Source organism: Stenella coeruleoalba, assembly GCF_951394435.1.
Source record: "Stenella coeruleoalba genome assembly, chromosome: 15".
NCBI classification, from domain to species: Eukaryota; Metazoa; Chordata; class Mammalia; order Artiodactyla; family Delphinidae; genus Stenella; species Stenella coeruleoalba.
In genome coordinates this window covers 73,571,204-73,583,243 of record NC_137161.1, presented here as the reverse complement: position 1 = coordinate 73,583,243, position 12,040 = coordinate 73,571,204, and the positions used below count along the sequence as shown (strand labels likewise).

Here is a 12,040-nt window from a genome sequence, read left to right as displayed (position 1 = left end):
GGAAGAAGAGTAAGTGCAAAGGTACAGAGGTATACAAGTGTGCCAAAAGAATGAAAGGCAGGTAGTGGGGTGTGATTAGAAGGATAAAACGAGATAAGGTTGAAAAGGAAGGTTGAAAGCAGAAGACAAAGAATCTTAATGCTATTCTGAGTTCCATTATGGTTACGAAGCAGGAGGTCTCAAAACACCACCGCTCTCATCAAAACAATCAGAAAACACCAGATAAACTAAACTTCATACTATTCTTTAGAGCCATCAAAGAGCAGTGGATGCAAAGAAGTCTAAATGAACCCAATTCCAGAGAAGGATGAGTTCTTCAAAGGTGAGCAAAGAGCCCCTTTCTACCTTGAATCAACTGCCTAGTCTGCATATAGGTAGGCAGAAAAGCAGGCCTACCAGAGGTGAAAGATTTTGCTGATGAGACAAAAAGAAGCTGAACTTTTAGTGGCAGTGTGGACTGGTATGATGGATCCAAATCTAGAAGAGCCCCAGGTGTAAAAATAAATCTCTTGGTCTAACAATTGTACCCCAAGGGCCTTTTGTTAAGTAACAGTGGGAGCAGAGCTAGAAAGGAGAGATCGCCCAATCTTTTTTTAAAATAAATTTATTTATTTATTTATTTATTTTTGGTTGCATTGGGTCTTCATTGCTGTGCATGGGCTTTCTCTAGTTGTGGCGAGTGGGGGCTACTCTTCGTTGCGGTGCGCAGGCTTCTCATTGCAGTGGCTTCTCTTGTTGTGGAGCATGGGCTCTAGGGCATGCGGGCTTCAGTAGTGGTGGCGCACGGGCTTAGTTGCTCCGCGGCATGTGGGATCTTCCCGGACCAGGGCTTGAACCCGTGTCCCCTGCATTGGCAGGCGGATTCTTAACCACTGCACCACCAGGGAAGTCCGAGATCGCCCAGTCTTGTGTGGTCCTTAGCTTCCAGGGCCCTGCTGCAGTTACCATCCAGAGGTGAAATAAATTAATTTAAGCTTCAACCCAACTCCCTGCCAGCTGTTATTTTTAAAAAGTCAAAGAAATCAACCTTTTTTCTACAGCACACAGGAAACTGTGGGTTGGGCTAAAGGTCAAATCTCCATAATCTCATTTAAATCCAGAAGTAAACTAAATAAAACTGTTGCTCAGCCACAGCTCGGCCTGACACACTGAAATTTGAATGATCAGCCAATTACCCTAGCTGCCTGACAGAAAAAAGAATATGCCCTCTCTGGGAAAAATAAATCAAAAATATTATCTAGGTTACTCTCTTCTCTTCTTTTATACAAAAGGTGCAGTATGAAATCAAAACTTCTAAGACATGTGAAGAAGCAAATAAGTATAACTCATAATTAAGAAAAAAGGCCAAAAGAGAGACCCATGTATAAGTACTTTAAAATAATTATTATAAATATGTTAAAAGAATTTAGGGACTTCCCTGGTGGCACAGTGGTTAAGAATCTACCTGCTAATGCAGGGGACACAGGTTCGATCCCTGGTCCGGGAAGATCCCACATGCCACAGAGCAAGTAAACCCATGCGCCACAACTACTGAGCCTGCGCTCTAGGGCCCATGAGCCACAACAAGAGAAGCCACCGCAACGAGAAGTCCTTGCACCGCAACGAAGAGTAGCCCCCGCTTGTCAAAACTAGAGAAAGCCCACGCACAGCAATGAAGACCCAACACAGCCAAAAATAAATAAATGAATAAATAAATAAGAATTTAGAGCAAAAGATGAACAGAATGGGTGGAGAGATGGAGGATTCCAGCAGAGAAACAGAAATTCTAAAACTGAAAAATAAACTATCTGAAATGAAGTTACTGGATGGGATTAATGGCAGACCAGACACAGAAGAAGAAAGGAGCAATGAATTCAAAGATAGTTTAATTAAAAACAAATCAAACCTGAGGCCCAAACTAGAGATGGCAAAAGAGACGATCAGTGAATTTGGCACATTTTAGTCAAACTGCCAAAAACTGGAGATAAGAGGAAAGTCTTATTAGCAGCTCCCCCCAAAACAAACCCAAAAAACTATTACATTCATAAGAATTTTAGCTGACTTCCCATAAAAACAATGAAAGCCAATAAAATAACATATTCTGAGTGCTGAAAGTAAAACAAACAAACGAAACCCAAAAACCTGTCAACCTAGAACTCTATACTCAGCAAAATATTCTCATATAACGGAGAAATAATGACATTTTCAGATAAACAAAAGCTGAGAGAATTAGTAGCCAGCATACCCTTACTATAAGAAATCCTAAAAGAATTTCATCAGGGTAAAAAGAAATGATTCCAGATGAAACTCTGAGTCTTCAGAAAAGATGAAAAAGACCATTTGTGGCCCACAGAAAAGTTTGCAGCTCTTGTCAGAGAGCAACTACCATAAACAAACAAATAAAAAAAGAGGTATAGCTAACAAGGGGAGCTAAGAGCCAACAGTGGAGATAAAATGAAATACTTAAACAAACTAGACTGATGCAAAAGAAGGCAGGAAAAAAGAAAGAAAGGGACAAAGACAGACATCTAAATAGAAAACAAACAGCAAGGTGGTAGATTTAAACCCAAACAGGTGAGTAATAACGTTACATGTAAGTAGATTAACTAGTCCATTTAAAGTCAGAGATTATGAGTTTAACAACAAGACCAGCTATATCCACTTATCAGCAACATACTTTAAATATAAAGACACAGATTAAGAGTAACAGGATGGAAAAAATATACCATGTACACTGTATGCATAAAAACAACGAAGTGGCTATGTTTACGTCAGACAAACTAGACTTCCAGAGAGAAACATCAGAGATGATGAGAGACACTTCATAATGATGAGTTAATTCCTCAAGAATATATAAAAGGGTTTGCTCCTAATAATACTGATTCAAAACACATGAAGCAAAATTAACAGAAATAAAAAATAATCTTTTTCCAAAATTGATAAAATTAGACACCCCCTACCAATAAGAATTAGAAGATTTGAGCAACACTGTGAAACAACATGACTTAATTGATATTTATAGAATTCTGCAACAGCTGCAGAATACACATCCTATCGAGTGACATGTGAGAACATATGCTGGCCATAAGGCAATTTTCAATATATTTCAAAGGACTGAAACCACACTGAGTAGTTCTCTAATCGTAAAGGAATTAACCTAGAAACAAACAATAAAAAGATCACCAGAAAATCTCCAAAGACCTGAAAAGTACATGCCATTCTAAGACGTCTGGGCTCTATCCTATAGTACTAGTGGAGCTATTCAAGGTTTACGCAAGGGAATGATACATTCAGATATAATACATTCAGATTTGAACTTATAAAAAATAACTTTCATTGAATATTTTAAAAATGTAGCAGAAGAATGACTGAACACACTCACATAACACAAAGGGGAATAAACCATAATTCATGTAAAAAATGAGGAGAAACTGAATTAAGGTACCTGAAATAGGATTGAATCAAGATATTTTCAAATGCAGAACCAAGGGGACTTGGTGACCAATTAATTACACGTGATCTGCAAAGCTAGTTAATCCTAACTAACTTTGATGACTAGACAAATAGGAATGCTACATATGGAGACAGGAAAAACAGGGAGAAGCAGTTTCTGATGGGTACAGGAACTAGAAAACACAGGTGTGCATTACAGGCTCTCCCTTTAATGCAAGAACATCAATTCTAACTGCTGCAGCTTCTTACTGTTTGGCTCAGGGATATAACCCAACTCCCCCTCCCAGCTCACTTAATTAATATTCAAGTTCCTTCTTGTTTGCTCTGTGGGTTCTGCACACTGATACGTGCTTTTCCATTTGACTATTTGCTCTTCTTTAGTACTGTCTAGTCTGGTTTTCAACTGGATATTCCATTCACACTTGGATCTGCTTTTCAGCTCACTCTCCAGGTTTAGTAACCAGGTCTTTGAACTGTTTTTTGGCTTGACCCACGTGTCCTGAGGACTCTGCTCCTCATACCTGCTCACTGGCTCATAGACAACGCAAATATAGATAAACACAGCCTCATTCCACCCCTATTCTAGATTCTTGCTCAGTTTAGTGAACAATCCATCTAGCTTCTGCCTATCGAGGAACAACTTTGGACAATAAGTTCATTTGACATTGAGTTTGAGGTCTTTGTGAATATCCAAGTGGAGAGACACAGAAAGCAGGTGGAAAAAAATGAGCCTAGGGCTCAGGAAAGAGACGCAGTAGGAGATAAAGATTTATGATCATCAGCAAATAGGTTGTAATCAAAATCACATGAGTGGATGAGCATAAGGAGACTATAGAACAGAAGTCCTTAATCTGACAGGCTTTAGGGGCATCTATGAATCCACTGAAATTGTGGGTAAAATTCTGTGTATGTATGTGTCTGCACTTCTCAGATAGGGATCCATAAATTTCATCAGATTCTCAAATGTCTTTAACTCTAAAATTATTAAAAACCTATGCGGGAGGGAGATGGCTAGAATGTAACCTAGAGGGCACTCCTTACTAAAATGTGCTACAATTGTGGGATTAGAGACCATGGTGGGAAAGGTATGGAATATGTTAGCATTTCATTTCCAATTTACCATCTGAGTCACAGCAACCATGAAGCACATGATTTTCTATTCAAGATTGGGCAACACGTCCCCAAAATACACTGACTCAGACACCAGTACTTCTAGATTACCCAAAATTGTATGAAAACTAGAATTTTTAGGCCTAGAGCTTTGGATTCTATATTCCCAGTCAAAACGTGAATTTCTTCCCCACTCCCATCCCATAAATAAAGGGCACAATCTCCGCAGCCACCTTCTTTCTCTGGAGTCCATCTCATGTCACAGCTGACAATCGAAGATCACTTTTTAAGCATTACTTTATGAAACTTCATGATCATCAATGCTGGATATATTAGCATCTGAGTTTTTACAGGCAAAAAGCTCTGAAAATATATAATCCAACCCCACAAAACAAGGATGTCAGCTTGTATGCATTATCACAAAGTGCTCAAAAATGCAATTATAGTTCACACTTTACCTTTTTTTCCTCAAAATTATTTGTCACTTTAGAGGTAGACAAAGATGGTGGGAAGGTTTTTTCCAGGGTGCATTTTGAAACTCTTTCAAAAGCCACAAATGTGTATGAAACAAATTCTCTAGTCACAAGGATTCAAACCACAGCATTCTTCCCTACTTAACCACTCAAGCAAGCCAAGAATAATCTAGCTGGTCAACTCACATGTAGGAAAACTATAATGTCTACTACTTGGGGAACCTCTAAATATCACTTACACATGTACCTTGGTTTATAAAAACCATTTCAGTATTGTACAAAGGAGAAAGCTATGAATTACCAATTACCAAGAGATTAAAAGGACTATGATAATGCACTGTATACTTCGCCTTTAGCAGAATGTAATTCACAAAACTTTAACACATATAAAACTTTTTTCAAACTTAAATGTTTTGTAAAAGAATATATACATATAGGTAATAACTGGAAAATGTTCAATTATATTAATCAATGAAACCTATTAAAATTAGCAAATATCTAAAATAAAATTACCTATATTATGCTGGTAGTTCAAAAGAATAAAAAAAAATTATCAACATATATCATGCACCTTAAAAAAATTTCAGATATTTTGACGTGGTTTAATTCCACTTTCATTAGTCTAGCCCTAAAAAAAACCCCACTAAAATGTAGTATGTGCAAAGATGTTCACTGTAGCACTATCTGTCAAACAGAAAATTGTAAACAGCAAAAGAAAAATGGTAAAATAAATTATAGAACATATACTAGGGAAACATTTTATTTGTTTGTTCATTCATTCATTCACTTACTACTGTGTTTCATAAAGGATTTAAGGTGGCTCATAAAATGATTTATTTATACAACCATGAAAAATTATGTTTAAAAATCATGTACACAATGAGAAAATGCTCATGAATATTAAATGGAAAGGGCTGAATACAAGATTGTGTGTGTGCAAAAGTGAGATGTAAGACAAGTATTCTTACCTTTGTTTAACAACATGCAAAGAAGAAAGAGAAATCCATCAAAATGCTAAAAATGGTATTTGTCGGGGTGGTAACATTATAGGTGAATTTTATTCTCTTATCTTTTTAATTTTATAAGTTTTATAAACTAAGTTTATATATATATATATATATATATATATATATATATATATTTTTTACGGTATGCGGGCCTCTCACTGTTGTGGTCTCTCCCGTTGCGGAGCACAGGCTCCGGACGCGCAGGTTCAGCGGCCACAGCTCACAGGCCCAGCCGTTCCGCGGCATGTGGGATCTTCCCGGACTGGGGCATGAACCCGTGTCCCCTGCATCAGCAGGCGGACTCTCAACCACTGTGTCACCAGGGAAGCCCCTAAGTTTATAGTTTTATAATAATGCTTGTATGTATGAAAAATATAAAAAGGATAAAGATTATTTTAAAAATAAAAAAAAATCTGCCTCCATATATGATGGTTTATAAGAAAATAGCTCTTCGTATATAGCCACTAATGACTTGAAAAAAGAAAACAAAAGTAATATCTAAGTGTAAAAAATCCAGATGGAAATCAGCCTCATGAAATATAAGTTTGTTTTTCGATTAAAGGTATCAACAGAAGAACAGAATAAAGAGATGATATATTATAAGGTTGTGGGGAGGAGAGGAAACTGACATAAAAAAAAAAATACCAGAGCTTCCCTGGTGGCACAGTGGTTAAGAGTCCGCCTGCCAATGCAGGGGACGCGGGTTCGTGCCCCAGTCTGGGAAGATCCCACACGCCACGGAGCGGCTGGGCCAGTGAGCCATGGCCGCTGAACCTGTGCGTCTGGAGCCTGTGCTCCGCAACAGAAGAGGCCATGACAGTGAGAGGCCCACGTACCGTAAAAAACAAAACAAAACAAAACAAAAAACATACCAGAGAAAGGCAAGGAATTTTAATCTTGAAATCCAACAGCCTAACAGTGAACTTACGCTAACACGGTTGTCTTATTTAAACTGTAGTTTCAAAAAATACCACATCTATAGACAGAAGGTAGAACTGTGGTTGCCAGGGGCTAGAGGAAGGGGGAATGGGTAATGATTATGTAGTTTCAGTTTGAAAAGATGAAAAAAGTTCTGGAGATGGATGGTGGTGACAGTTCTACAACAATACAAATATACTGGACTATACACTTATAAATTGTTAAAATGGTAAATTTTGTTATTTAAATTTTACAATAAAAAAATACATTAAGGTATGATTTGAAATAGATTATACAGGTAAGGTATATATTCACATTTTTTGAGTTTTCAGCTTTTCTCAAATAGGATTATAAAGATGTGAGCATAACTTATAAAAGAAGTAGTTGTAACTACACTTTAATAGTAACTTTCTCTCAATCAGAGGGTTGTTTATTGTACCTATGTAATAATTCTTCTCATGTAGCCAATGTTTAGTTTTCAAGTATCAAGAAATCATGCCTCATCTAAACAAAGGTTTAAAAGTAAAGTAGCCATTAGATTCAAAGTAAAAAGAAACTAGAAGTAAGTGAGGTCACTAATAATTCTGGTGTTTATGCAAATTTATGATAATCAGCTATGAGAATAAATCTCCCCAACAGTAAGCACCATTCTTAGAAATTGGGAAAAAGAGATTAAAGAATTGTCCCTATAGTCCCTGGAAAGAGCCACAGTTATCCTTAAAATGCAGTGGAAGATTTCTGATGATAAAGCATTTTACAAATAGGATTTTTCTAATTTAAAATAATTTTCTGATCATAAAAAAGCAAGGAACAAAATAAGAAAAAACTTTTTAGGACCCAAATTCCATACCCAGTTTTCTCAATTCACTTTAAAAATCTCACTTACCCTTCTAGTGTTTTCAAGGATTTTGGGATCAGGTTTTCCATAGTTAGGTGGATTGGCATACGGGTCATATCCAAGTTTGGCAAGCATGGGTGCAATCACCGCCATGTCTTGTAAAACATCTGGAGGTATCTTCCCAACCCATTTTGATAGAGCTCCCACATTGACTGGCTTGATGACCTGGTCTGTAGATCTCTCCACTCTGAAAACAATATAATGTGAATAAACATGTATTTAGAATACTGAAAACAGTACTGGAAACATATTTTTTTTTTTTGCGGTACGCAGGCCTCTCACTGTTGTGGCCTCTCCCGTTGCGGAGCACAGGCTCCGGACGCACAGGCTCAGCGGCCATGGCTCACGGGCCTAGCCGCTCCGCGGCGTGTGGGATCTTCCCGGACCGGGGCACGAACCCGTGTCCCCTGCATCAGCAGGCGGACTCTCAACCACTGCGCCACCAGGGAAGCCCTTGGAAATTATTTTTGATGACTCTAAAAATTACAAGTCTTCAGATTATAAAAGCTATTGAGAAAGAGTGTATTTTTCAGGCTTGACATCACTTACTAGACTTTTTTTTTTAATGTTCTCAATCTGACAGCAATTATTGGCAACCTCAGATTCCTAGAAATAGGAAAAACGGTCAGGTGAAAACATCTGCACAGAATGTACTGACATTTTAATTACAACATTCAGAAAAACATAACAAAGATAAGACTGCTTAGAAAAACAGCTCGTCAACTTACTTGAAATACATAAAAATAAAAACCACAAGTAAATAAGATGGCTTGATGAATGATGACTAGAGGAACATAAAGATGGACAGATTATGTGATAAGGCAAATACAGCACAATGTTAATTGTAGCTAGTGGGTATAATTCTTTCAGTTCTTTATATGTTTGAAATTTTTCATAATAAAATATTGGGGGGAAAATAGTCAACCATAATCCACTAAGACTGCAAAATATTCATTTGTCCTATTTTTCTGTTGATTTCCTAAAGAACCCTATTTTCTAAGGAAGAAAAAGGAGTGCTATTTATGACTTTTGATATTACAAAATAAATGTGTTCTACCTCTTGACCTAGAAATTTACTTTAAGCTTATAGTGACACTATATTTGACTAAATAACTCATAATCTTAGGGTAAAATATAATCTAAAATGACATCTAGATTGAAATTGGATCTGAACTAGCAGATTTTGGCCAAATGACATTCAAACAAAAGTACCTAAGAGAGTTTTATATCATAATACATTAGAAGTCATTCAAACACACTATTCTAATAAAAGGTTAAAAAGATCTTTTTCTTTAAGTTTTCGATCTCTCGCTGCAGATAACCATTATCTGATGAAGAATCCCTCAAAGGGGCTCCACTCCTTAAAAAATACACAAGAGAGGACTTCCCTGGTGGCGCAGTGGTTAAGAATCCGCCTGCCAATGCAGGGAACATGGGCTCGATCCCTGGTCTGGGAAGATCCTACATGCCGCGGAGCAACTAAGCCCACGCACCGCAACAACTGAGCCTGCGCTCTAGAGCCCATGTGCCACAACTAGAGAGGAGCCCACACACTGCAACGAAAGATCCCACGTGCCACAACTAAGACCTGACATAGCCAAGTAAATAAATAAAAAGAAAATAAAAATATCTAGTATATAACCAAACATACTTTATAAAAAAAAAAATGAAATAACTAGAGAACATCCAAGCGCTGAACTGCATATTTACTGTGGGTGCACTAGGAACATTAGAGAATGGGAGTCACATCTGTAGAGATAAACATCTCAAGAAAAAAATGCTTTATAGTAAAAAATAATTTCTGTTCATTCTATGTCAGGTACTTTGCATATGATATCTACTTTAATCCTTGAAACAACCTTAAGAGAAATATTATCAGTCCCTATTTTTCAACTGTGTTAACTGAGACCCATAAGTGATTTATCCAAAGTCACACAGTCTGGAAATAATGGAGTTAGAATTTGAACCTACTGAACCTGTCTGACTCCAAAGCATCTGTTTTATCCAGTTTCTCTTACTGCCGTCCTATTGACGTCAAATCACATCTTGATTTTTACATTCTACGCTTCCCTGAAAACTTTGGCCTCTTGTTCTATACTGCATAGACTAAGTGGTTTTGCCACAGTGATAACATACTACACATGTAATAGGTATACACAGCGCTGTGCCGGTAACACTTTACAACCTGATCTCTGAGAAGGGAAAGGTCATAATTTGTAGCATTTACTGATGACCAATGGTGTAAATACTCCCACCATGGATGATTTCAAGCTACCAACATGATGTCATTGACCACAGAGTTGAGAAGAGATGCACAAAAATGGGTTCACTGTAGCTGGCACAATCCAGCTCCAGCAGACCACTGGATATCTATAGGGTCACGATCTCTTGTCCCAAATTCTGAAATCCAAAAACTAAACATTTTCCTGTAACTCATGTGGCAGCAAAACATAACCTGAACTGATAGGAATCTATTTAAAGTCTTTATTCTTCTTGGCATAAACAATCATACTCTTTAATGCAGAAATACTGATGTCCTTGATTATAGCGTGTTGACCCAGAACAAACAGAGGATGTTATATAATATGTGTTATGTACATCATATGACCTTTCTAGAATCCAAAAATTTTGAATTCTGAAACATCTGTGTTAAGCACTGAAGTCACACATAGGGTCTCATATGTCATGACTGGAAGTTGGTAATGATAGAAGGGTTTTAATCACAGGACTGACAAGACTAGATTGTTCTTATCTGCATTCAATGTTGAAAACTATGGGAAGAGAAGATTGAAGGATGGGGTAACCGGGGTCAGAAAAACCAGTAAAGACGTTCAACTATATATTGAAAGAATTGAGAAATGATTAAAGCTCCAACTACAGCAAATGACATAGAGATGGAAAGAAAAAACCTCCATCGATTTGTGTTTTTTTTTAATAAATTTATTTATTTTTGGCTACATTGGATTTTCGTGGGCTTTCTCTAGTAGTTGTGGTGAGCAGGGGCTACTCTTCATTGTGGTACGCGGGATTCTCATTGCAGTGGCTTCTCTCATTGTGGAGCACGGGCTCTAGGCACGCGGGCTCAGTAGTTGTGGCACACGGGCTTAGTTGCTCCGCGGCATGTGGGATCTTCCTGGACCAGGGCTTGAACCCGTGTCCCCTGCATTGGCAGGTGGATTCTTAACCACTGTGCCACCAGGGAAGACCCCATAGATTTGTTTTTAATTGATCAGACTTAGTGGTCAATTAGATATGGGGAGGAGAGAAAGGAGTCTAGATGAATTCGTATTTGACTTGAAGGACTGAATGGACCGTGTTTTCATTCATTACAATAGCATGGAGGAAAAGCATAAGTATTGTTGCTTAGTTTTGTTTCAGATGTAGGGAACAAAGGAAAAGAGGTAAATTGATAGTAGTAAGGAAGTTACCAAAAGTCTAAAGGAAAATTAGAGTTGACTAAGAGACTGAAATGTAGTATGTGCTCAGTAAACAATAGCTAGTATTATTTTTGCATCCAGAATATAGCACTGGTTCAGAAGAAAAATGAAAGCCATTATTTATCATGATGATTGATTTAAAGATAAAGTTCAACCATCTCTTCTCTGAAAGAGAATTCTAAAATGAAAAGTCTTTTTTTTATGTAACCACTGAGTCACAAGATTCACTAGTAGCAAATGCAGTTGCCATGGACTCCTTAGGGGGAAGGTATACTGCGTATCACTCAGGTGTTTCTCTTTAAGGCAGCAGTAATGGCATTTTATATTGATTGAGCATAAAATTCATATTAAATATTTTTTGAACACCCACTATGGGTCAGGTCAAGTGTTAGATACTAAGTATGCAAAGATGACATGACTAGGTCATGGCCTTCCTCTCAAGAAGCTCAGAGTCCAATAAGAGAGATAAGCATACACATGATTAATATGCAACATGATAAATGTGATGACAGAGGTTAGAAACCATATTATGGCAATGCAGATGACAGAACTAGGTCATTCCTCTCCTAGGTCTGACATGAGTCAGCGTAAGTTACCAAGTAGCTAAGGTAAAGATTATAGTAATCTATGGGTCACAGGCCAAATCCAGTCCTACTGCCTGTTTTTGTCTGGCCTTCAAGCTAAGAATGGCTTTACATTTTTAAAAGTTTTTTTAAAAAAATCAAAAGAATAATATTTTAAACACATGAAAATTATATGGAATTC

At 37.4% G+C, this 12,040-nt stretch overlaps 1 protein-coding gene across 4 annotated transcripts in view; it reads right to left on the bottom strand.

Moving 5' to 3' along the window:
• TPST1 (tyrosylprotein sulfotransferase 1) overlaps positions 1 to 12,040 on the bottom strand; it is a 117,948-nt gene that overhangs the window by 50,401 nt on the left and 55,507 nt on the right. For all 4 annotated transcript variants that reach the window (XM_079945707.1, XM_079945706.1, XM_079945704.1 and 1 more), the window contains exon 3: positions 7,827 to 8,025. In XM_079945707.1, coding sequence (XP_079801833.1) covers positions 7,827 to 8,025 — 199 coding nt within the window. The remainder of the gene's footprint in view (positions 1 to 7,826; positions 8,026 to 12,040) is intronic.